Below are 26,234 nucleotides of genomic sequence, written 5' to 3'. Positions count from 1 at the left end.
ACCTAGTTTCACAGTACAGTATATGTAACCTACTACATGTTTACATAATTATTGTCTAGTAAATTGTTCTCTAGGCAATACATTTTTTTTACAATATATTACCAACATTATTAATGAAGATTGTGTAAAAAAGAAAAAAAGAAAAATAAAGAAAAAAACATATCTACAATATCAGAAAAATGTGTAAATAAAACTATTCATCCATCAGAATCACACGGAAAATATACGATGAATATAATGAAGACAACTTGTAATAAAGGAAGACAAATACAGTACTACTAGATTAATTTGTGAGAGTGCTGCCAGTAACCTGCAGCAAATAGTTAATTACTCTTTGGTGCCTCTTCTCCATCTCAGAGAAAGGTGTATCCTTCAGGCTGGCATGATCTTGGTACAAAGCATACATATATGTGGCATTTTCACATATGTAACTGATTGCTTGTGTAGCCAAAGGGATCTCAGCTTCATCTTTTCACAGATCTTGCATCATGTACAAAACCTCAGTTCTTCATTGTACCTCCTGATAAATGAAGTTTTCATGTGTTTAAGCCAATCCTGTGCTTGAATTGCCATTAGATCTTGTGTGCCGTTTCTTCATCTGGAAACAAAACTATAATGTAATATTACTGTTAAAGGACTGTTCTGAGTGAAAGGGGCAATGAAAAATTAATTGTCCAAAAAAAGGAGTACATATAAATTCTTTCTTACATTAATTCTTGCATACGCATGCAATTAAGCAATATTCTGTGTATCCAAAGTGTCAGAAAGCTATCTTATCTGTATCAAAATTTACTTTCAGTAAAATTTTTCCTAAGTTTGTGGAATTGGATATATATATATATATATATATATATATATATATATATATATATATATATATATATATATATATATATATATATATATATATATACAGTAAGTCCTTGTTATACAGTACATATGCGTTCCTGAAAACCTTACCGCAAATCAAAATTACCATTTATCGAACCCATTATAACATGTAATAATAAGGGATGTGTTCCAGCATGTCGAAAGTCACCCGTACAGACATGAAAATACATGAAAATAGTCATATAAAAAAATGTAAAGTACTGCGCAAAAGAAATAAACAAAATGTTTTTATTTACTTTTCACTCACCTCATATTCTATTAGATGATGTTCCTCCCGAGGCTAAGGGACAGTAGGGAGTTCAGCCTATACTCATAATATCCACAAAAAATACACCATAAGGATTTTACTTGTGTTGAGTGGGAAACATGGGAGGAGACCAATTGTTGTGGTGGCTGTGCGGTGTGGTGGCACTACAGTACGGTATAAACAAAACATGAGCGGATACCATATCTGTGAAATTTTCTTACCGTAAATAGAATCGAGGGTAGTAATTACCAAACACTGTAACTATGAATTTACCAGATAATGAAGTACTGTATAAGGAAGACTTGCTGTATATATATTTCTCGATTTATGCATGTTTAGATTATATGATTTTTAAATAACACGAGGTAAGAAACCTACTAAGTTTTTCAAATTACGTGAATTATTTAGAATAACATGGTCAAGATGTTTTGCTGGTATGGCAAATCTCAAGAGTTACAAGATTCTGCGAGATGTTTGCTTGGGCCACCATATTGTCATCACAGCTGATCATAGCACAGAGGCACTTCATCTCACATACAGCAAGTGATGCATGATAAACATCGTCAGGAAGATTAGGATAAGCCATCTGGCTGTTGGTTAGATGTCATTACTATAGCAATGAGGTTCTTTTGTTTATTCCAGCTGAGAAGTGCACAAAAGCATTTTATAAAGGATACGTGCTGCAGGAACTGCAGGGTTCATGCCCAGTCACTTTCTCAGACACAGCCCTTCCAGGAACGGTTTAATCTATCTTACTTTGATTCCTATGGGGAAAATGGTTTAGGTTCATGAATATATATATACAGGTAACTCGATTTACGCGTGTTTGATTTACGTGTTTTTGTTATAACACGACCAAAAGAATATCATAATTAATTTAATTTGTGCGATCGGTTTGCTTATACGTGATTTGGCCCAACCGCATTTTCAAACTGAGTGCCAGACGCAATTTCAAACTGCGCGCCAGAGAGTTCTGCAGCTGGCCGATAGGTGGGAGCTCCGCTCTTCTCATGCCTCATTTGCAGTCTGCCAGCACTGAGTACAGATGGAATCTCTTCAATCAGCCTATAATTCACCCAAATGGCCCCAAAACATCCTTCATCTTCTGCATGTGGGGTTATTTTGGGTAAGTGGATATTTTTATAAAGTGGTAAAGCTCAGAGGAAGATGGTGACTGACTGTGATGTGAGTGGTGAAGGCAGTGACGCAGTGAGTGTTTTGTTTACGTATTCTGTATTTTGTTGTTTTCTCTTATTATTTTCTGCTTTCTCTTATTATTTCTTGCTTTTCCCTTTACTTCTAGTATTTAGAATGGTATATAATAAAAACATGTTAATTTAGCCAAATAAATAGAGTATTTTGTGCATTTTTTTTTGGACCACATCCTGCACCCCCCCTATTATCTACTGTTTCTTATGAGAATTACACGTTTGCTTACGCGAATTTTGATATACGCGATGCTTCTTGGAACGCATCTATCTTGTAAATGGAGAGTTACCTGTATATATATATATATATATATATATATATATATATATATATATATATATATATATATATATATATATATATATATATACACACACACAGTAAGTCCTCATTATACAGTAGTTCTTTATGTGGTAAATTCAGTTACAATATTTAGAAATTACTACCCTCGATTCGATATACGATAAGAAAAATTCACAGATACAGTATCCGCTCATGTTATCCGAGAGGGCCCAGCGCAGGAGAGCAGGGGTGATGACGTCATCCACACTACACCTCCCTGCCACTCACAGTACTGACTTTAACTTGGAGCCTGTTATCTCTTTCCCTCCCACCCTTTTTTTCTTTTTAACTGCATTACATATTACTTACATGCATTATTAATTAGATGAATAAATTGAATATTACAGGGTCTTTTGTAAGCACAAGTATATTCATAATAATCATGGCAAACACCTATTACCAGCGGCGAATCATGCAGCAACTGATAAAGGGCACAGATGGGCCTGGCAAGCCCACTATCAGAGAATGGTGGAAGTCGTATAACAGCAAGCACGCCTTAGATAACATCAAGTCATCTTGAGACATATAGTGAAGACGTCTACCATAAACTTTGCGTGGAATAAAGTATGGCCAGAATGCGCGCATGACTTCCCAGGGTTCGCTGAAGATGACATTGGTACGATCAGAAATGACATAGTAAATCTGTGCCATAGGACTGACTTCAATGAAGTTGTTGATGAAGATGTTCAAGATCTTTTGGAAAGCCATGCTGAACCTCTCTCAAATTATGAACTTAATGTGGCGACCATGCTACTACAGCTGGCCCTTCTACATCTGCTTCCAACAGTGCGGACGACGACGTCTTATCCTCGTCTGCCCACTCAGTGGAAGATGAGTAAGGGCTGAAATCCCTAGTGTCCCTTAGCCTCGGGAGGGACATCATCTGATAGAATACGTGGCGATTGAAAGGTAAATAAACAAATTGTTTTATTTCTGTTGCGCAGTACTTTAATTTTTTTTTTTAATGACTATTTTCATGTATTTTCATTTCTGTAGGGGTGACTTTTGACGTGTTGGAACGCATTCCCTATTATTACATGCTATAATGGGTTCGGTATATGGTAATTTTAATTTACGGTAAGGTTTTCAGGAACGCATATCTACCGTATAACGAGGACTTATTGTATATATATATATATATATATATATATATATATATATATATATATATATATATATATATATATATATATATTAGTATGCACAGAAAGTCTTGACGCCATGTGGCAAACCCCATTTCTTTTTTTCGGTAAGTGATGGAGGCTCACAAATACATTCCTGACCAAGACCAAGGAGATTATATTGATGGAGATGCCATGTGCCTATCCCGCTGTAATAAATAAATGAAACCAGTGGGTGGAGCTTATGAGGCGGTGGGCGGAGCTTACGATTGTAACTTGCACCCAAAACCTTGCCCTCTTCTGTGTTAAGCAATGGGAAATTGCCGCTTTCTTTTTCATTACTAGAGGAAAACTAAGAAAGAAATGATAGTTTAACATATGTAAACCACATTATAGTTTCCTAAATATGTCAAGTAGATCTGTTATTAAAGGTGTTAGTCCAAAATAGCTGCAATATTAAAAGAAATACAGCAGGACGTTTCCGAGAGAAATTATGGCAAAAAAGATTGCTTTTTCTTGTTTAATGCATGACAAGTAACAAATAGTGAAGTAAAATTTCAGTGATTGATGCTTTTCCACCGCCCAGTGACATGAAATCACAAATCATTCTAAATAAAAGCTAGAGAGAGAGAGAGAGAGAGAGAGAGAGAGAGAGAGAGAGAGAGAGAGAGAGAGAGAGAGAGAATATTAATTAATGTATATATCTTAGAGAGAGAGAGAGAGAGAGAGAGAGAGAGAGAGAGAGATTTTGACATGTTAAGTAATTGCTATACCAAGAAAAGTCAACCTTAAGGCTGTTTCACCTGATATACATTTTACTTATCCTTCATTTAAATGCACATGTATATGTACATGTCTACATCTATATATGCACGTGTACATGACCTCGTTCAATCAAACGTTTGCCCAGCTTCCCACCTCTCACCCAAGTCCACTAAAGCTGGAAAACACTGTATTATATAATTTGTGTGTATGATTTACCGTCTAAAACTTCATGGTACAATATGCCACAACTATTGCAAGTCATTTAAGGTCACATATACGGTAAGCAGCTTCCAAATATGGACCTAAGATTGAAAATAAGGAGTGTAACTCGGGTGTTCCCATGCATTTTCAATGGGCAATCGGCAATGTTTTGGGTGTAAGAGGGGTGGGGGCAGCAGCGGACCAATACCTCGCTGATTTCACTTTTGTGACGTCACGGCGCCTTCTTGGTTCAGACACTTTTGCATTACTAACTGGCAACCTTCTACGCTATCCTAGATACACAATCGTCAATGTCTGTGTCACCCAAGAAATATACAAGGAGGAAGTTGTAGTGTGGGTTAAAGTTTGGAGGACAGCAGCAGTGCTGCCATCTGTTGGTAGTGAGCTTTCAAAGAAAACGTTTTCAGGAGTAACTTAAGATTTCTTCTATGCTCCCCCTCCCACCCCTTATTTTTCCCTGCATTCTCCCGTGATTATGAACTTATAAGGCAAATAAAACATGTTATATATATATATATATATATATATATATATATATATATATATATATATATATATATATATATATATATATATATATATATATATATATATATATATATATATATATATATATATATATATATATGCGTTTTTGCCCTCCTCTGCCTGGACCACACCATACTCGGTGCTCACTTGCACTGCTTTAGTGTCTCCTGACCCCTTCTGCCCTTGGTGTAGGACTTCCCGAGACTATTGAACATTTCCTGCTTCAATGCCCACGCTTCCACTCTTACCACACTGCACTACACTCCCCAGGGCTCATAAGGATCCAACAGTTAAGGCCATGAAGATCTATGGATCCTTATGAGCCCTGGGGTAGTCCTGTGTGGGTATCACAGGCATGGTAGCTGGCCGGTCTTTCTCAAAAAGGCACAAGTAAGGCGAAGACAGCAGGTTGCCAGAGGGATGGACGCCTGAGGCCACCAAGAGGGTGGGCAGGTCAAGCGTTGTGATGGCGGAGAGCCGGAAGCATTGTGCAGTATGGTGAGAGTGGAAGCGTAGGCATTGAAGCAGGAAATGTTTGATGGTCTCAGGGGTAGTCCTACACCAATGGCAGAAGGGGTCAGGAGACAGATGCAAGTGATGCAAGTGAGCTCTGAGTGTGGTATGACCTAGGTGGAGGTGGGCGGAGGCTGCTCTGGCTTGTGTCCCTTCCCGTGACTGACTGACTGTTTGAATCTTGTAACAGCACTCATTCTTCCCCTCTGATGGACACCCCCCCCATCCCTCACCCCCTTACTACCTGCGACCTGTGCCCAATCTGTTAGAAGCTACACTCCCTAATCAATTCCTCCAGGCCACCCATTGAACCCGTATATCATTCTAGAATCCTTGGTGTCACCTCAGTAGCTGTTCAAGTGCTTATGAGAGGAGGTGGATTGCACATCTAATGTGCTAGCTGTAGGCTGATTGCATTATTATTTTACTTCTTCCCACCCTCTCAACATGCCTAAATTGAATACAAGTAGGGACAAACAGAAGGAGGTGTTCACTTTATACAAAGCTGGTCACGATTTCCCATTTATTTCCACTCAAACAATTGTAAGCTGAGAACAAGACAGTGCTTGGTAAAGCATTTCAAAGAAACTGGGGAACCTTCTGCACTTGCTCCACTTCCCAAGTCTGGTAGGCCTTGTAAGACCACTTTAAAAACCTGTGCACTTATCTCCAGGCAGGTTGCTAAAGAACCAAGGCTGACAGCATGGGAAATCAAAGAAAAAAATACCACAGTTACTGGAATGTGTCCCTGAAGAGCATGCAGGACATTCTGCACAATGACTGGGGCTACAAATATTACCGTGCCCACGAGGAACCCCTGTTAAATGCACTACAAAAGAAGAAGAGAGTAAAATTTTGCAAGAAATACCTAGTCTGGGGTGAGGAATAATGGAAGACGGTGCTTTGGAGTGATAAGGCAGCCTTCACTATTACTGGGACACCATCATTACGAGTCTACCGCAAGCCAGGTAGTGATCCCTTGGATCCTAAGTACACCTCTAAGTTTGTGAAGCACCAAGCATTACTTATAGCTTGGGGCTGCTTAATATATTATGGAATTGATAATTTAGTTATTTTTCCTGCTAATGTTAAAGTGAACCAGCACAACTATTTAGAGCTTTTGATTGACATCTTGTTCGATTCCTTTGAAAAAAACACATGCAAAAGTGTCTATGCAGGATTCTGCTCCTGTAGATGTTGCCAAATCTGTTAAGCAGTGGCTGACTGACTGTGAGGTTCCCTTCATTGATGATTGGCCTGGCAATAGCCCAGATATCAATACACAGGTGCAGTACGTAGCGTAGTTAATGGGTACCTAAAATTCCTGCATTCGGTACTTCCGGGCTAGGGGCTGTGGGCGGAGCTACACTACTTCACAACTGACTGTCGCCTAGTGTGTGCCATGTTGCGTACCTATTCAAAGGCGTGCTATGTACTACCTGACTTTTTTTGCAATTGCCGCACGATACTTTCTGCGTTCAGTACTTCCGCACACAGTACCTACACCTGTGTACTATAGAAAACTTATGGACGTACATGAAGAGACAGCTGTGTGGTATGGGCACGTCATCACTGCCAAAACTTGAGACTGCAATCAAGCAACTGTAGGACATTTTTCCACAAACATACATGCAAAACCTTTCATCCAGGGTCCCCAAATGTCTTCAGGATATTGTAAAGATGAAAGGGAGTGCAACTAAATACTAATTAGTTCAATGTACATTTTTGTTTATCTATCATTCTCTCAGCAAACCACAATGTGTTTTTTCAGGTGACGTCAGGACTTTCCGTGCGTACTGTATGTATGTATGTATGTATATATATATATATATATATATATATATATATATATATATATATATATATATATATATATATATATATATATATATATATATATATATATATATATATATATATATATATATATATATATATAGAGAGAGAGAGAGAGAGAGAGAGAGAGAGAGAGAGAGAGAGAGAGTGGAATCTCTAACAGTGTACAGTTAAGTTTAGTTTAGTAATCATGTTTACTTTATGTAATTTTTACATTACATGATGCTTTCAGGGACATATCCTTCGCATAAATTGAGAAATACCATGAATGCACATGCGCATGCACACATGTACACACACACACACACACACACACACACACACACACACACACACACACACACACACACACACACACACATATACTGCATTAGTTCTTGTGCATTCAAGTACATTCAAATGTATGGAGAAAAAAATTGAATTTTAAAATTCAAATTCAAGTAAAACTAAATGACTGCTTGAAATGGAAATTTTAACATTTAAATGCATATTTAGATCCAGTTTTCCTAGAATGAAAATGCACAGGTGACAGAGCAAAACAAGGCAGTAAGCATGAGAAAACTAGAGTTAAATAAAGATATGAAAATAACAGGAAAAGCAACATGGAATTGGTGAAACAGCTGCTTCAAAGAGAAGCACAATCACATTATTTGGTTGCAAGACATATGACACTAAGCATGAAACACTCTTTGTTGAGAAATTTGAGATGAAGATGTTAGTGATCACTTATAGGAATCACAGGATGGAGGGAAAGGAGAATGTGTCCACAGTGTATGCACATGCAGAGAAATAAGATGGATGAAGACTAAAATATATATGTGAATGATGTGCAAACTGATGAAACATTAAAGAGAATAGTATGATACAACAAACAAATAAATTAGCAAGCAAGTATTACAAGTAGTCCTGGAGACAGGAGAGTTAAAAGAGTTCAGGTTTTAAAGGATGAACATATTACACTGAATACATCCTCTTTAACACTCACAACTGGGAACCACCCAGATCTTGAATGTTAATCAAGTGACATGACTTATAAATCAGACTCAAGGGTTATAGTTCCAGAATGACAGATATATATGATTGCAGTGATCGTGTACCTGCTTCACTGGGGTTCTTATATTTCCCTGTTTGGTTGATGGTTTCCATTTCTCAAGAATGGTCCACCCCCCACCCTGTTTGGCATGGAAAATGAGATTACTGATAAGGATGAAATGGCACAATGTGTATGGAGAAAGTTAATATAATTACTGCTACATGAGTGTATGATTGTTAGGTAAAGCAAAGGAAAGCTTGGGAAATTAATATATGAGTAAAAGTAAGGCTCAATGTGTCCCCAATATTTGGGGATTAATAATTTACAAATGTAATTGTGGTTTTGCATTCTCTCTGGTTTAAAGTGTCCAGCAGGGACAAGGGCACACAGCTGGTAACCATTCCTTATAATAAGTCTGTATTTCCACAAGAAAGAAGCAAAAGAACTTAAAGCATTTATTTCTTCATAGTCTTGAAAGCAAATACATATGTGAAATGCTTGAAGATGTGATCATGCTATGAATGTCTTGTCTTGGTTACGCCTGTTAAGGAGATAATGGCTTGGTATTTGAAGAGACTAGTTTTCTTTTGGGTTCTTTCATGCCACATAATATATGTGAAAAAAGGCGAACTTCCTAAAGGTAGAGATGTAAAGAATAAACTATGATAAATTTCTAAACGTATGATTGATATACACAAAACACGAAAAATTATATGAATTCTTCAGTATGAATACAAAACGTTAATATCCTTACATGTCCTGTCATATTATTTTTACTTTTATCTGATAATCAATGAAAGACATAAAACAAATGATAAAAGGACCACATAAAGCCACATCAGCAATTTCAGGTAAACTCAGATTTTCCAAATTTTAAACTTTCTATGTATAAAACCTTAAAGCAGCATTCATTACAGCTTAATGAAAGATTTTTATCTGACAGTTTTGTCATGCATGCCTGAATCATTGCTACAAAAGTTTGAATAATAGTCATTCAAAATTTTCAAGGATGTAAAAATTTCAATGGAGAAAAGTGTTTTCTGAAGAACAAAAGTGTTTACTCACCAAAGGAGGTCACTTTGAGTAGTGGCTTGGCACCAAAGGAGTCATTGGGTCTGATGCACACCTCAGCTGGGGGAGCCCACTCGGGCAGGGGTCGTATCAACTTTTTCACCCGCTGCAATAGCAAGGCAGGTAAGTAATATGTTGAAGAATATCTTGTAGATAATGTGCCTGTATTATACCGCGAGGATCTATCACATCTTCCTTCAAGTCAAGTAGCTTATGATTTATATAGTTGTTCAAATTGTTTAAGGCAATGGCAAAGAATGAATGGTAATTAAAATTCAGGTAGGAAAGATGCTAGAATCCATGCTATTAATACAACAGAATGCTGTCATCTTTCATATTGTTGTAAAAATGCAATCAAGACTGTGCAAAAACCACTCTTGCCTTAGTGACTCATAAACTGTGAGTGACTGTCATTGGACTCCTCATAGCTAGTCCAATCTTTCTTCAGATCAGTTCCTCTTTTCCAATATACTTTACAGGCAATGAAATTTACTTGAAAGTCAAAAGTAAATCCATCCTTCATGTTGGCACTAAGTAACATTTGTGTTTGCAACCATTAGCTGTAACTAGTACATTAAATTCCGAAACTGAATATTTCTACTTTTATGGGAAGAAAGTGGAGACTTCTCAGGTCTTAGGAATGCATTGTAAATTTCTCCATTTGTTTACTGATATCACTTACAATCAATCACTATTGATCATATTTTGGATTTATCAATATAATTTCAATGGATGATAATGTTAAATAACAACCAACCACAAACAATTACTGAACGATATATTAAATCTTACCTCCATGAATGAACCTTTTTCCCGCAAGATTTTGAAAACAGCCACCGCAGGTATGAGAAGGACAGAGGAAAAGGACAGTACCCATCCAATGGCATTGGCCCAGAAGGGGAATTCATAATCACCATATCTTGCAGGTGTGAAGTCAAGCCAAGTGAAAACCAAGATAAGCTGAGAAGGAAAACACATTATACATAAACATAACAATAAATATCTTTTATACTTCAATGAAACACATGAATTATTATACATAGTATGTGGTAGTCATTTTAATATTTTCTTAATTTCATAATAATGTGGTACTTAATCTATTAAATACTTTTCAAATTGCAGCCTACATTTTTTCAGAAATACCAAACATCCAAGCATTATTTATTCATTAGAGTTGTTGAAGCATCTACAGTATAGAATAAAAGTTTTTACATTTATTTTCTTGTTTTGAAATTTTTCGTCATGAAAATATACTCACCACAACTACGAGAGGGATGACGTACTTCCATACATATTTCCAGAGTTGCCTTGGGTAGGGATAAAAGCCCAGCATCTTCTTAATGTCGTCCAAGAAGTTGTCAACGCCGTAAATCCAGGTCACAACGACAACCTTTGGATGCAGAGCCAAACAAATGAAATAAATAACATAACATAACATAATATAAATAATAGGATAACAAAGGGCCACCAGGGCCCATCTAGGTTATCCTGTATCAGTCGCACAGCGACCTCGTCATCAGTACTTAAAGACACTTACAAGTACACAATACATTATATACTAATTCTAAATATTTGGCCCATTAACAGGGCTAAGTCCTGCAGCGAACTCCTCTACAATCTGTGATCCCCATACATGGGGATCATGTCTTGTTTAACTATAGTAAATTTCTTATAAAACTATCATGCAGCACTATACATAATTATAAATCTAATAAATTTAAGTGTTTATCTAATCTGTTTTTAAACATTGTCAAACTAGTGCTATTTACAACCCTCTCTGGCAATGCATTCCAGAAGTCTACCACCCTATGACTAAAGAAATATTTTCTTATATCTAACCTGCAGCCTTGCTTTCTAATCTTCCTGCCATGATTTCTAGTCCTACTTCCCTCCTCTAAGGTAAAGAAAGATCTCACATCTATGTAGTTTGTATCTGAGAACATTTTAAATAACTCTATCATATCCCCTCTTATACATCTCCTCTCAAATGAAAACATGTTTAATTCCTTTAATCTATCTCTATACTCCAGGCGCTTTAATGCTGGTATCATCCTAGTTGCTCTTCTCTGAACTGCTTCTAACATGTTGATATCCTGCCTATAATGGGGTGACCAGGCCTGTATGCAATACTCTAAATGGGGCCTAACATAGGAATTATATAAGCTACATACCACTTACTTACTTTTATAACTAACATTTCTATTTATAAAACCCAGGATCTTATTTGCCCTATTTCTTGCTTCTAAACATTGCTTTGAAAATTTCATAGTCCTGTCTATCACTACTCCTAAATCCTTTCCTTCCTCTACTGCCTCTAGCCAACATCCCTCCATCTCATAGCTAAAGTTTGTGTTGTCTTTACCTAAATGCATAACCTGACACTTTTCAGAATTAAACTCCATCTGCCACCTGTCTGCCCATGCTATCAGCCTGTCCAGGTCTCGTTGTATTCTGTAATTGTCCTTTTCACCCTGTACTGCACATGCTATCTTAGTATCATCTGCAAACTTTGATACTTTGCTACTAATTCCTATATCTAAATCGTTAATGTACACCAAGAAAAGAAGAGGTCCTAGCACTGATCCTTGGGGTACCCCACTAACCACTTCCTTCCACTCAGACATTGCCCCATTTAATACTACTCTCTGTTTCCTATCAGAAAGCCATTCACTAATCCAATCAACTAACCTACCCCTATCCCATGTAGTCTCAATTTGTACACTAGCCTCCTATGCGGTACCTTATCAAACGCCTTGCTAAAATCTAGATATATAACATCTATGCTATTTCCATCATCTAACTCCTTGGTAATATATTCTAAGATATCGAGCAAATTTGTAAGACAGGACCTCCCTGATCTAAAGCCATGTTGGGTATCTCTAATTAATCTATTCTCATTTAAATGCTCCCAAATACTACCCTTAATGATTTTCTCTAGTATCTTACATACTATACTAGTTAAACTGATCGGTCTATAATTATTCGCATCATCCTTCCTACCTTTTTAAATATTGGAGTAACATTAGCTAACTTCCAGTCCTGAGGTATCTCAGCAAACCTAAGTGATCTTTCAAAGATTAACTTAAGTGCTTCAGAAATACTGTCTACACCCTCCCTAAGTACTCTGGCATGTAGCTCATCAGGACCACTAGCTTTCCTATCGTCTAGTTCAAGAATAAATTTCCTAATAATTCCCGGTTTTATATCAATATTTTCTAAAGCTCTTAAACTACTCGTTGCACTGTTTGTAACAGGATTTCCTATTCTTTCCTAGTAAATACTGAAGAAAATTGTTCATTCAATAATTCTACTATGTCTTCATTTTGATCCACTACTACACCATCTTTTCTGAGTGGTCCAATCCTATCCTTATTTCTTTTATCACTGACCTTGTAATAACTATATAATTTTTGGGATCTTTACTCCCAGCTCTAGCTAGTTTTATCTCTGCCTGCCTTTTACTTTTTTATAACCTTACTCAAATCATCTCTGACCTGTCTGTACCTAATCAAATCTACATCTTCCCCACTTTTCTGCAACTCTCTATATGCCCTCTTCTTCTCTCTGATCTGTCTACCTATCTCGTGAGTCCACCATAATGGCTTCCTGTTTCTCTGCCTTATATCTTTGTAAGGGATACACTGCATCACTATACCCTTTACTACAACCTTAAAAATATCCCACATCTCCTGGGCAGTTTTGTTTCCAAAACTATCTTCCCAGTTTACCTCTTCTAATAACTGACGTAACCTACCATAATTGCCTTTCTGATAGTAAATGAGTTTTCACATAGGGGAATTATATGAGATAATTCATGTTGCCTCATTAATCCAAGATATTAGAAATGTGATTATTTAGTATATTTTTTCATGTATATGACTAGTTACTGAAGTGAACAAAATAGCTTTATAATTTTTGTTGTATAATTTTTTCTTTTTAAATCTTTATCCATATTATTCTATTTCTTTACCTATATCTACTATCTATTCATACAAATCTGTCTTGCACAGACCCAAGATTAGAAACTTGTGTGAATATTTTACATCCTTACTTTTGCTAATAGCTTGAATAATGACTGTTTACATCTAATATTCCTTTTGTGCAATCTCTACAGGAGTTTTGTTTTACAAACTTGCCCCTTTGAAATAACTATATGTGAAGTCTTGTAGTAGCTTAAAATGTTGCTTAATGTGATTAAAGGATGACTTCAGGTGAACTTTGAAACTTTGCTCCAACTTAATAGAGAGTTCAGATATCTGTTTGTAGCATGTAGCATGTAGGGAGGCGGTGGAATAATAGATAAGATGGTGAGCGTGGGATTGGGCAGACGTCCACGCGTAGGTTCAAGTCCCACCAAATACCGCATTGAAACTGTGCCATTTGTCGAGTGGTTTAAAGTTACCTACATGTTGCCATGATACCCAGGTTTTAGGTGGTTACACCGAAGATGAGCTTGGGTGGTGATATGGGCCACAATATGGGTACCACTATAAATAAAATTGCCTGCGCCACTAATGGGCGGAAGCTGAACAGTGCTTCTCATACACACTTCAAGTGTACCTACAGGTGCTATAGGCAGTAACATAAAAAAAATAATAAAATAAATAAATAAATAATAATAATAATAATAATAATAATAATATACGTATATATATATATATATATATATATATATATATATATATATATATATATATATATATATATATATATATATATATATATATATATATTGGAGACTCAATACTCGAATGTCTAAATACTCGAACTTTTCAATACTCGAACGCAAAAGTTCGATTTAATACTTGAAAAATTACCTAATAGTCAAACATCCACACCCGTGGATGTAAACAAAGGTTGCCTGGCATCCCCCTTCCCCCTCCACCAGTAGTGACTTGTGATGCCACGGTCACCAGAATAACATTCTCCTGCATTCTATCTGTAGTTTTTCATTTATAAACTTACATTAACACCAAAGGCTTATTAGTGGTGAAAATATCTGGTAATCAAATGGCCGCAAATTTGGTTGTATACAAAGCTCTGTCATCTCCCTTCTCGCATCCGCTAATGTACTATTTTGATGTAGTATTACTGGTAATACCAGTATTATTGTAATACTGGTATACTGGATGGTGGTGCACATCATTAGTCCTACCGCAGTCTTGAGATAAACAACATTCTTCTGCATTCTGTCGGTAGTTTTCATTTGCAAACTTACAATACCACCAGAGAGGCTTATTAGTGGTGAAAATAAGGAGTCTAGTGAGAGTACAAGTGTTAGTTAGCCACAGCACTCCATTAGTGAATTCACAGGAATAACACCAGGAGAAAAATTACAAAAGACGTTTTCATGGATGGTGACTCATCCTCCGGTGACCTCCCTCCTCCTTCCCACCCTTCTCCCCTTCTCTTCTAAGTTATTCATCACCAGCCTTTCACTTACTGTATGTACAAGTCAAAATTGTAAAAAAATTACATTTAAATTTTTTCAAACTTGAGGTTTTGATAAGATTGGAACGAATTACTTGATTTAAAGATATCAATAGTCAAACTTTTTTAATACTTGAACAACCATTTGGAACAAATTAAGTTCAAGTATCGAATCTCCATTGTGTGTGTATATATATATATATATATATATATATATATATATATATATATATATATATATATATATATATATATATATATATATATATATATATATATATATATATATATATATATATATATATATATATATATATATATATATATATATATATATATATATATATATATATATATATATATATATATATATATATATATATATATATATATATATATACATATATATATAGGTAATTTTTCTCTTATTACAAAATAACAAGGTAAACTACTTGCACACATAATTACAACATGCAACTTTAGAATACAAAATATACAATAACTCCAGTGACATACCTCAGCCATGCCCACCATCAGGGCAGAAAAGGTAGAGGAGTAGAAGTCCATCATCTGGAGGACATACATGCCTCCCTTGGTTGCCATAGACAACCCAATAATGTACATGACAATGCAGGCACCTAAGAGGGCCCACCTGGAGTAGAAGGCAAGGTGTCAATATCAGCAGCTATTGTGAAAGTGCAAGACAAGTGACACTTGTCTCTCAAATTCAAAATGCATGTCATGTTTAAGCACACAATAAATACATATTAAACTAATTATATTAACAGTAAGGGCACTTAGGAGTCAACACAAAATAAATAAATGAAAAACAAAAATAGACAAATAAATAATCAGATTACATAATCCTTTATACAAAATCCTTTGGAACAACAGAGTTAAGGCACAGTTTAAGTTGAGTAAGCAACTCCATGAAGATTGCAGAGCTTTTGGTACTTTTTCCTGAGTAAAAGGTTGTGATTAATAATCTGAGCAAAATGGGGCAGTGTTTACCACGCAGCCATTGGAATATCATCAGTTTAGACAATTGGCTGCCAGTGCCAGATGGAGCATCTATTACCAATGAGTTAATGGTAACCACTGCCTTTGCAAGCATTCACAAAAATTCATGAAACAATAAAGTCCGTGCCACATTTCTGGTCACCTGCAGTTGTTGCATTTTTTTTGATGCTTGTGCAGGGGAAGAAATGGTCATATAAAACAATGGTAGATAATGGCCTTGTAGCCAAGAGCTCCAGAGGATGACTGATATCCTGCCATGAATGAAGGTTAGTCACACATACATTAACATACCACATGTGAGTGCATCCCCACAATACTGTTAATATACATATGGGTGGGGTAGCATGTTGCCGCTGAGGTATTGGCGGGACTCACTTGAAGTTCTTGCCACGCAGGGCTGGGAAGTCATCAGTAATGGTGGTGATGATGGTGGTTAGGATAGTAAACTGCGTGCCAAGACCCAGAGTCAGCAACATGGCGAAGAACAAGATGGACCACACCGGCGACAGAGGAAGGCGGGCCACGGCCTCGGGGTAAGCCACGAACGCCAGGCCCGCTCCTAGAACGTGCATAAAATGACTCCACATCAGAGAGAGATGAATTGTGGAGGTGATCTTCCCTATCAGTGATGGTGATGGTGGTGTCCAAGACAGTGTGCAAAGGCACAGCTGGTGTGACATCCTGGTGATTGTGGGATGTGTTTGTGCCTTGGGGCACTTGAAATACCTGTCTTCTCCGGAAGATTGTGCACCAGACGAAGAAGAACAGCTTTAAGTGTAGGATACCAATAGTAGTATCAGTTTGCTTACCTATGAAGCACTTCATACAAAAAGGACTTCCTTTCCTTGGTAAGTCTCCTCAGAGTTGAAATAATTGTCCACATTTTATTTTACACTGAAACCTTTAGAAATAAGTTAAAAATAAGCAGTAATGGTACGATGGATGTACATACACATCAAATACAAACCACAAATATGAAGATATTCTGAGGCCTTCTTTCTTTCGTTAGAGTTTCCTGCATGCACAGCTTGTAGCTTACCTGAGAGCACTGTAATCTAGGTCTTTCAATACGTATACTCATTGTCACCTGTGATACATACCAGTTTCATCATTGTTCAGGAGATGTATGGTGGGAACTTAATGGTACTTACAATGGTGTATGAAGTTTGATAATTATCCTTTGTTTTCTGGTAATAGAATTAAAGTTATGGATTAAACTTTAATGGAGACAGTGCTAGTTATTTACAAGTGGAGTGAATGAAAATTGCAAAAAAATATTTTTGGCTACAAAACCACTTTTTTTTGTTTTTGTGTGTAAATTGACTCATTACTTTACTTTAAATTCTCATAAGATTATCATGTGAAAACTGGAGTCAATGATGTATTTTGGTTCTTGACTTACTGTATCATCTATACTATGGAGACCTTTGATGTTGATGCTGACTCACATGCCACCAAACTACACAATTTTGTGAATAGAATTAATGAAATCAATTTTATTTTTCATCTTCGATGCAAATAGAGCAAGTCTGCAAAATGTCTTGAGATTTTTGAAAGGCAGGTGAGCCAGAATTCCCACTAGGTAATAGGAGACTGAGTGCTTCACATTGTGTGTTATCATTTAATGCACAAGATTACAAAGCATCAATATGCATCATTAATGGAAGAAAGATCTTTTAAGCAAGTTGTGCAACAATCAGCCTCCAAAGGATAGAATTTTCATAATAAATGCCTGTAAATGACTGCAAGAATAGCAAAGGGCAGAAAAGTTGAGTCCTGTGGATGAATTGAAAGGTGACATAATCATGCCATCCTTCAACTGAACTATAGGATGAAACTGTTATCCTGCCCAGAAACCACTTGGGATTTCTAGTTATATATTCTATTGAGAGCTATAGCTCAGGTTCATTTATGAAAATTCTTTTGCCAAATTACCTTTGGGATATGCTATCCTCAAAGAAGACTGAGAGGAGATATAATTTGAAACAATGAACCCCTTACCTTGCACTGCCACTTTGTCAACTGGGAGGCCCAGCTCATGAGCCATGAAGCCAATAATGCCAAAGATCACAAAGCCAGCAAAGAAGCTGGTAAGGCAGTTCCCAATGGACACCACAAATGCATCTCTGAAAGAAAAAGAAGAAAAAACTGTTGTAACTTTCTGTGATGAACATATGCTAAGATATGTTTTTATTCAATGTATCATTAGAGAGTCTACAGACCAAGATGGATGTTAGTTTAGCCTTGGGAACTGTTCTGAGTAAGAGTGAGTCAGTCATATGGGACTCCTTGCATTTGCCTTTTCCTTTCTTAGTGATGTTTGCTTGGCATATATATATATATATATATATATATATATATATATATATATATATATATATATATATATATATATATATATATATATATATATATATATATATATATATATATATATATATATATATGGATAGGTTACATGTAACAGGTTTTTAATAAGGTAAAGGATATAACATACCTATAACAGTTGTTGTTGAATCTATTGTATGATGCCAAGGTTATGAGGCCACCCCAGCAAGGAGATAAGCTGAAGAAAATTTGGATGGCTGCATCTCCCCAAACCTGTTGGATTGGTGAAGGATATGTGATAATATTCTAACTAATTAAGTATTTTGTTTTAGTGTCTTCACAAGATCAATTGTACTGACTGGACAATCAAGGCTGATCAGAATTCACTTGGGCCTTTGTGATCATCATGGTTTGTTGTTTACCTTGAGAGTTGTGTCAAGAATTCAATTCCCAGTGATGCACATCTCATGGGCAATTTTTTTGGCCTTGGGATAAATTTTTCTGTTCCAAACCAGGCTTTGGTACATACAGTGCTTAATTTTCTTCAGGAGGTCCCTTCTGGTTACTTACATTTCTCTTAGATTTTTTTTCTCACATATGGATTGTATTACAAATGATATTGTATTGTACACACTATTTGAAAAGTTGAAAACTTGACAAAATGATATACGTACTGTGTTTTACCATTTATGATGCCATAAATGTTTGAGAAATAGGATACCTAAGAATCATGCCATTCAGAGAAAACATGTCTTATACTTACACTGGCTGTAAACAACTTGTCCCACTGAGGAGTGAGGTAGAAATTAATACCATTCATGTAGCCAGGCAGAGTAGTTGCCCGCACCAGCAACACAATCAGAATCAGGTACGGGAATGTTGCAGTGAAATATACAGCCTGAAAGAAACAATTAGAGCATTATAATTCTATGCATACTAGAAGGTGAGGTCCAGACTTCTTTATACAAAAAACTACTGAATATAATAACACATAGTTTCATTATTTAAGAAATTAAGTTTATGTTGAGGCATTATAAATCAGAAAGAACTTACCATGTATTTTTTTTTCTAAGAATTTATTTTATTTATAATTCATCTAATCTTCATGTATCTGATTTGATATATATGTTGAGGCGACTTGGAGAGCTCCTCAAAGCATGTTTCAAATCAATACCATATATAAATATGTATCATAGTATAGAAATAAGTTTATTTTCATGTGGATTCTTAAAAAAAAAAAAAACGAAGAAGAAAAAAAGAAACAGGAAGCAAGAAAACTGAACAAGAGGTTTATTTTGATATCTTGCCTTGCCAAAAGTCTCCACACCCTTGATGAGTACAAGGTAGACAATGATCCAGGCCACCATCAACGCTAGCACAATGTTGCCCTGCAAGCCGCCCATGTCATGCAGGCCATCAGTGATGTCCAGCACATGATTACTGGGGACAGTGGTTACTGAATTAGCTTCATAGAACTGATCACACTGTACACAGAATTGATTTATACCAATCTAATACTTTGCAATTGTATAGGTAATTTGACCGAATCATTCTATGGAACAGTTTGCTTGTTTCAATGAAATGAACTATGGAGTAGCTACTGTTATGTAGTTTCTTAGGAAACATGGAAATATGAGAAATTTTTTTTTTTTTTATGTAGGGAAGAGGGCCAGCCAAGGGAAAAAAAAAAGTTAAAAAAAGGCCCACTTGAGCGCTGGCTCTCCAAAGACTACAAAAAGTACCAAAACCGTCAGCCAGAATTAGGGGAGCAAATGCCTCGATACCTCCCTCTTATAAGAAGACAAGTTGTAGGAATTCGGAAATACAGATGCAGGGAGGGAGTTCCAGAGTTTACCAGTGAAAGGGATGAATGATTGAAAGTACTGGTTGACTCTTGCATTAGAGAGTTGGACAGAATAGGGATGAGAGGAAGAAGAAAGCCTTGTGCAGCGTGGCCGCAGGAGGAGGGGAGGCATGCAGTTAGCAAGATCAGTAGAACAGTTACCATGAAAATAGCGATAAAATATAGAAAGGGATGCAACATTTCGGCGGTGAAAAAGAGACTGAAGACAGTTAGTCAGAGGAGGGGAGTTGATGAGACGAAGAGCTTTTGATTCCACCCTATCAAGCAAAGCTGTATGACTGGAAACCCCCCAAACATGCGAAGAGTACTCCATACAGAGACGGATAAGGCCCTTATACAGAGTAAGCAGTTGGAGGGGCGAGAAAAACTGTCGGAGACGCCTCAGAACACCTAATTTCATAGAAGCTGTTTTAGCAAGAGATGAGATGTGAAGTTTCCAGTTAAGATTATGAGCAAAGGACAGACCGAGGATATTCATTGTGGAATGGGGAGACAGTTGAGTGTCATTGAAGAAGAGGGGATAGTTGTCTGGAAGGTTGTGTCGAGTTGATAGATGGAGGAATTGAGTTTTTGAGGCATTGAAAACTACTAGATTTTCTCTGCCCCAATCGGAAATCTTAGAAAGATCGGAAGTCAGGCGTTCCGTGGCGTACCCGCGTGATCTGTTGACTTCCTGAAGGGTTGGACATCTCTGAAAGAACGTGGAAAGATGTAGGTGGTATCATCAGCGTAAGAGTGGATAGGGCAAGAAGTTTGGTTAAGAAGGTCATTAATGAATAATAGAAAGAGAGTGGGTGACAGGACAGAACCCTGAGGAACACCACTATTAATAGGTTTAGGAGAAGAACAGTAGCCGTCTACCACAGCAGCAATAGAGCGGTCGGAAAGGAAACTTGAGATAAAGTTGCAGAGAGAAGGATAGAAGCCGTAGGAGGGCAGTTTTGAAATCAAAGCTTTATGCCAGACTCTATCAAAAGCTTTTGATATGTCTAACGCAACAGCAAAAGTTTCACCGAAATCTCTAAAAGAGGATGACCAAGACTCAGTAAGGAAAGCCAGAAGATCACCAGTAGAGCGACCTTGACGGAAGCCATACTGGCGATCAGACAGAAGATTGTGAAGTGACAGATGTTTGAGAATCTTCCTATTCAGGATAGATTGAAAAACTTTAGACAAGCAAGAGATTAAAGCTATAGGACGGTAGTTTGAGGGTTAGAACGGTCACCCTTTTAGGAACAGGCTGAATGTAGGCGAACTTCCAGCAGGAAGGAAAGGTAGAAGTCGATAGACAAAGTTGGAAGAGTTTGGCCAGGCAAGGTGCAAGCACAGAAGCACAGTTTTTGAGAACAATAGGAGGGACCCATCAGGTCCATAAGCCTTCCGAGGGTTTAGGCCAGCAAGGGCATGGAAAACATCATTATGAAGAATTTTGATTGTAGACATGAAATAGTCAGAGGGAGGAGGAGAGAGAGGGACAAGCCCAGAATCGTCCAAGGTGGAGTTGTGAGCAAAGGTTTGAGAAAAGAGTTCAGCTTTAGAGACAGAAGAGATGGCAGTGGTGCCATCAGGATGAAATAAAGGAGGGAAAGATGAAGAAGTGAAGTTATTTGAGATGTTTTTGGCTAGATGCCAGAAGTCATGAGGAGAGTTTGAGTTTGAAAGATTTTGACATTTTCTATTTATGAAAGAGTGTTTGGCAAGTTGAAGAACAGACTTGGCATGATTCCGGGCAGAGATATAAAGTGCATGAGATTCAGGAGATGGAAGGCTCAAGTACCTTTTGTGGGCAACCTCTCTATCATGTATAGCACGAGAACAGGCTGAGTTAAACCAAGGTTTAGAAGGTTTAGGTTGAGAAAAAGAATGAGGAATGTACGCCTCTATGCCAGACACTAACACCTCTGTTATGCGTTCAGCACAAAGAGATGGGTCTCTGACATGGTAGCAATAATCATTCCAGGGAAAATCAGCATAATACCTCCTCAGGTCCTCCCAACTGGCAGAGGTAAAACGCCAGAGGCACCCTTGCTTTGGGGGATCCTGCAGAGGGATTGGAGAAATAGAACAAGCTACAGAAATGAGATTGTGATCGGAGGAGCCCAACGGAGATGAAAGGGTGACAGCATAAGCAGGAGGATTAGGGATTAGAGGTAAGGAAGAGATAAAAAATGTTGGGCGTGTCTCCAAGACGGCCAGGAATACGAGTAGGGTGTTGCACCAGTTGCTCTAGGTCATGGAGGATAGGAAAGTTGAAGGCTAGTTCACCAGGGTGGTCAGTGAAGGGAGAAGAAAGCCAAAGCTGGTGGTGAACATTGAAATCTCCAAGAATGGAAATCTCAGCAAAAGGGTGCTCCACTTTAGAAGTTAAGTAGTCGAAGAATTTACTATAGTCAGAAGATTTACGGGAAAGATAAACAGCACAGATGAATTTAGTTTGAGAGTGACTGTTAAGTCGTAACCAGATGGTGGAAAATTCGGATGACTCAAGAGCGTGGGCACAAGAGCAAGATAGGTCATTGCGCACATAGATGCAACATCCAGCTTTGGAATGAAAATGAGAATATAGAGAAAGTAAGAGGGAACAGAGAAGGGGCTACTGTCAGTTGCCTCAGACAGCTGTGTTTCGGTGAGGAAAAGAAGATGATGTTTAGTAGAGGAGAGGTGGTGTTCCACAGATTGAAAATTAGATCTAAGACCGCAAATGTTGCAGAAGTTAATGTAGAAAAAGTTGAGGGAGGTGTCAAGGCATTTGTGGTCATCAACAGGAGAGGTGTCAGACCTGGGGACATTTTTGGTCCCCTCCCCAGAAGGGGACTCCGAGGCATTTATTTTGGGTCCCATTTTTCTTTTTAATTTTGATTTGAAGTGAAGGGTGTATGTGTGGTAAGTGCATGTAGTTTCGTGTGAAGAAGGAGAGTTGTTATTAGAGGGTAGGCTGTGACTACCCCCTTGAGTCGTGAGACACAACTAGCTTTAATGGAAGGTTCACAGCACCCCCTGAACTAATGCTATTAGATCTCACTGGGAGTAAGTTATTGTTACGGTAGGTGTCTACTACCTCCTCCTGTGCTAAATACTTTATATTTATAATGATGGACTGATGACAGAATGCTTCTGAATGTGAACAAGTCTTAATAATGTGTTCTTTCAATGTTAAAGAAATTAAGACACTGACATAATATAAGAACAAACATTTCTCCCGCATATAAGAATGGCCTGAGCATATCCTTCAGTGTAGATTGTTGTCATTGTTGAAATGAGATCTAAGTATTGAAAAAGCGATCAACATCATAAATATGACAGAAGCACACTATTCGTAGCAAAGTACAGGAATAAGACACTGACATAATATAAGAACAAACATTTCTCCTGCATATAAGAATGGCCTGAACATATCCTTCAGTGTAGATTGTTGTCATTGTTGAAATGAGATCTAAGTATTGAAAAAGCAATCAACATCATAAATATGACAGAAGCACACTATTCGTAGCAAAGTACAGGAATATATGTTGTGCTTAATCATATGTTCTTGATATGTACTATTCAGTGACGGGTTCTTACTGGAAGTACTCATGGGCGGGGCTCTTGAGCAAACTGGTGGTGGTGTTGAGGGTGTCCCATTCCTCCTCTGTGGTCATGTTGCGGAAGATACATTCGCCTGTCATATTCATGATGCCGCCATTCAGAGAGCAGTTGCGGGAATTAAATTCCTTGCAGTCTGGGAGTGGGAAAGAAGAATGAAATTAGAATCTCTCTCTCTCTCTCTCTCTCTCTCTCTCTCTCTCTCTCTCTCTCTCTCTCTCTCTCCGCTGCCGCCACCATCAAAGTATTTACTGAGATTTTCTATGTTGATTGCCGACCTCTTTTGTGACATTACTCGGTAGAATACTCCCTCCCCCACCGAAAAAAAAAAAAGATTTTCCACATACCCCCCCCCTAGATCGAGGTCCACGGCAGGGTGTGGGTGAAGGAGGAGTAGATATAGTAGATGGCCCAGGATATAAGTTGTAGTTGAAAAATCTGCCATTACACGAAAAATGTAATTCACTACATTTCTCACCAGAGAAAAACATTGTCACATGATAATACAGCAAATATGTACGTATTATAGGCTGCACTTTTGCGCTGCATTAACTATTAACTTTGGAACTCCATACCTGCTTCTGTATTTCGATCTTCCTATGACTTAATTTAATTCAAATTAAGTCAGGACATTTATTCCTCTATTTTGGGAAAATCTCTCGGACTTGCACGGGGATTAACTTTATAATTTTTTTTCTTTACTCTTTCTGTTGCCCTTGACCAGCTTTTCCCTCTTACATAAAATTGAAGAAAAATCAACTGCCTTATAGTATTTGAACAAACCTTAATAATTTCATAGAAAGACAAACAAGCAAATAAATAAACAATGGGCATGAAACTGTCTTGGCAAATCATAATCGAAACACACACACACACACACACACACACCTTCATAAAAAGGCAAGTGGCAAGGCGGTCAAAGGACATAGGTAAGTATAAACGTTCACTTACACTCCGAGCGCCATTCATCCCCACAAGAGGTCCACGGCAGGGTGTGGGTGAAGGAGGAGTAGATGTAGTAGATGGCCCAGGACAGCACGACATTGTAGTAACACCCAATGTAGAAACTAATCATGAACATTGCATAGCCGATACCTGAAATTGTAATGATTAGGAATGCTTTATTCCTACTAGGTAGTTAGGTTGGTAGGTAGGTAGCCAACCACGTACTTGTTACTTGGTGAATAACAAAAGTGGCTCCATACAACAGTAAAACAGCTCCATGAAATTTTGCATGCTTAGCTACGTAGTAGTTGCATTATTTCAATCTATCGTTCATGTATACATAGGCACTTCAATAGAGATTAGCTTATATCTACGTACCTAACACTTAATATTTTCTTGATTATGTTTCAAGATAAAAAGTTTATTTTTCATGCAATTTTCCATAAATAGATAAAAAAGAAGTGAAATAATAAATTTAAATAAGTACGAATTCTCTGCTGAGTGATATCCAATAATCCAAGGAATAATAGAGTCCTTGGTGAGATCCCTGCAAACACTTAGCGCGGTCGCCTCACGGCCTCAGCCACCTCGTGACCTCAGTGTTTGCTGAGAACGTGAAAGAGGGAGGAGGTGCATTTTCTTGAAATGCCCGTAACCCCTGTGTAACTACATATACATATACTCGTGTTCTGATACAATGGTGTGCCCCTCAAAGTGTTCACTACTGTCTGCTGTGCTTTCTCACCAAGTGACCAAGAGGAACGCTGCCAAACAGAGAAATCGCGCGTGAACAGTAAGTGCCAGTTAAACTACCTAGTACACATGACAACTTTTTATTTCTTTCAGTGATTGATGTTCGTAATCAAGTGCAGTTCATAATTCGTTCATTAAATAATATTACGTAAAGATGTGAAGGCCGGGCATGACGTAACGGTAATAACAAGATAGTGCGTTGTTATTAAGAAGTAGCGGCAACTTTACACTAGCTAGTACCTAATTATAATACCTACTCTTTGCCGCGAATAGAGAATTGTTACGCGTATTGATAATTGTCGAGAGTTTAACTTCCGAAGGTAGTTTTGTCCATGTTGGATGAAGTGTACATAAGAAGACTAGCAGTGGTAGCCTACACAACAGTTAATTAAACACTGCCTTGTTATCGTGTAAACAGGGGATAGTTATTTACTGAAAATATATACCTAGGTACCTACATTAATTTTTGCTGTTAACTTATTTTTGTTTATCTATTTATTTGAGATTACCGTATATTTTCTACAAAAATTATAC

At 37.4% G+C, this 26,234-nt stretch overlaps 1 protein-coding gene and 1 long non-coding RNA gene across 4 annotated transcripts in view; one reads left to right on the top strand and one right to left on the bottom strand.

The window, feature by feature from the left end:
* Positions 1 to 338: 338 nt before the first annotated feature.
* Positions 339 to 26,234, bottom strand: part of LOC123508356 (sodium- and chloride-dependent glycine transporter 1-like) — a 146,805-nt gene continuing 120,909 nt past the window's right edge. For 2 of the 3 annotated variants that reach the window (XM_045261988.1, XM_045261990.1), the window contains exons 4-15: positions 24,954 to 25,097; positions 23,982 to 24,138; positions 19,864 to 19,996; positions 19,320 to 19,454; positions 18,726 to 18,829; positions 18,230 to 18,354; positions 16,604 to 16,787; positions 15,725 to 15,860; positions 11,037 to 11,168; positions 10,571 to 10,738; positions 9,773 to 9,884; positions 339 to 598 (exon numbers count right to left, since the gene is read on the bottom strand). In XM_045261988.1, coding sequence (XP_045117923.1) covers positions 573 to 598; positions 9,773 to 9,884; positions 10,571 to 10,738; positions 11,037 to 11,168; positions 15,725 to 15,860; positions 16,604 to 16,787; positions 18,230 to 18,354; positions 18,726 to 18,829; positions 19,320 to 19,454; positions 19,864 to 19,996; positions 23,982 to 24,138; positions 24,954 to 25,097 — 1,556 coding nt within the window. In that variant the 3' untranslated portion in view covers positions 339 to 572. Of the gene's footprint in view, positions 599 to 8,331; positions 8,847 to 9,772; positions 9,885 to 10,570; positions 10,739 to 11,036; positions 11,169 to 15,724; positions 15,861 to 16,603; positions 16,788 to 18,229; positions 18,355 to 18,725; positions 18,830 to 19,319; positions 19,455 to 19,863; positions 19,997 to 23,981; positions 24,139 to 24,953; positions 25,098 to 26,234 lie in introns of those variants that run through there. The other variant, XM_045261989.1, reaches the window with a different exon arrangement.
* Positions 25,092 to 26,234, top strand: part of LOC123508359 — a 140,094-nt gene continuing 138,951 nt past the window's right edge. The window contains exon 1 of the long non-coding RNA XR_006675930.1: positions 25,092 to 25,740. This is a non-coding gene — a long non-coding RNA (uncharacterized LOC123508359). The remainder of the gene's footprint in view (positions 25,741 to 26,234) is intronic.

The sequence above is a fragment of the Portunus trituberculatus genome, chromosome 24 (genome assembly GCF_017591435.1).
Source record: "Portunus trituberculatus isolate SZX2019 chromosome 24, ASM1759143v1, whole genome shotgun sequence".
Classification (NCBI taxonomy): Eukaryota; Metazoa; Arthropoda; class Malacostraca; order Decapoda; family Portunidae; genus Portunus; species Portunus trituberculatus.
Note: the sequence above shows the minus strand (reverse complement) of the source record. Positions and strands in the feature narration are given on the sequence as shown.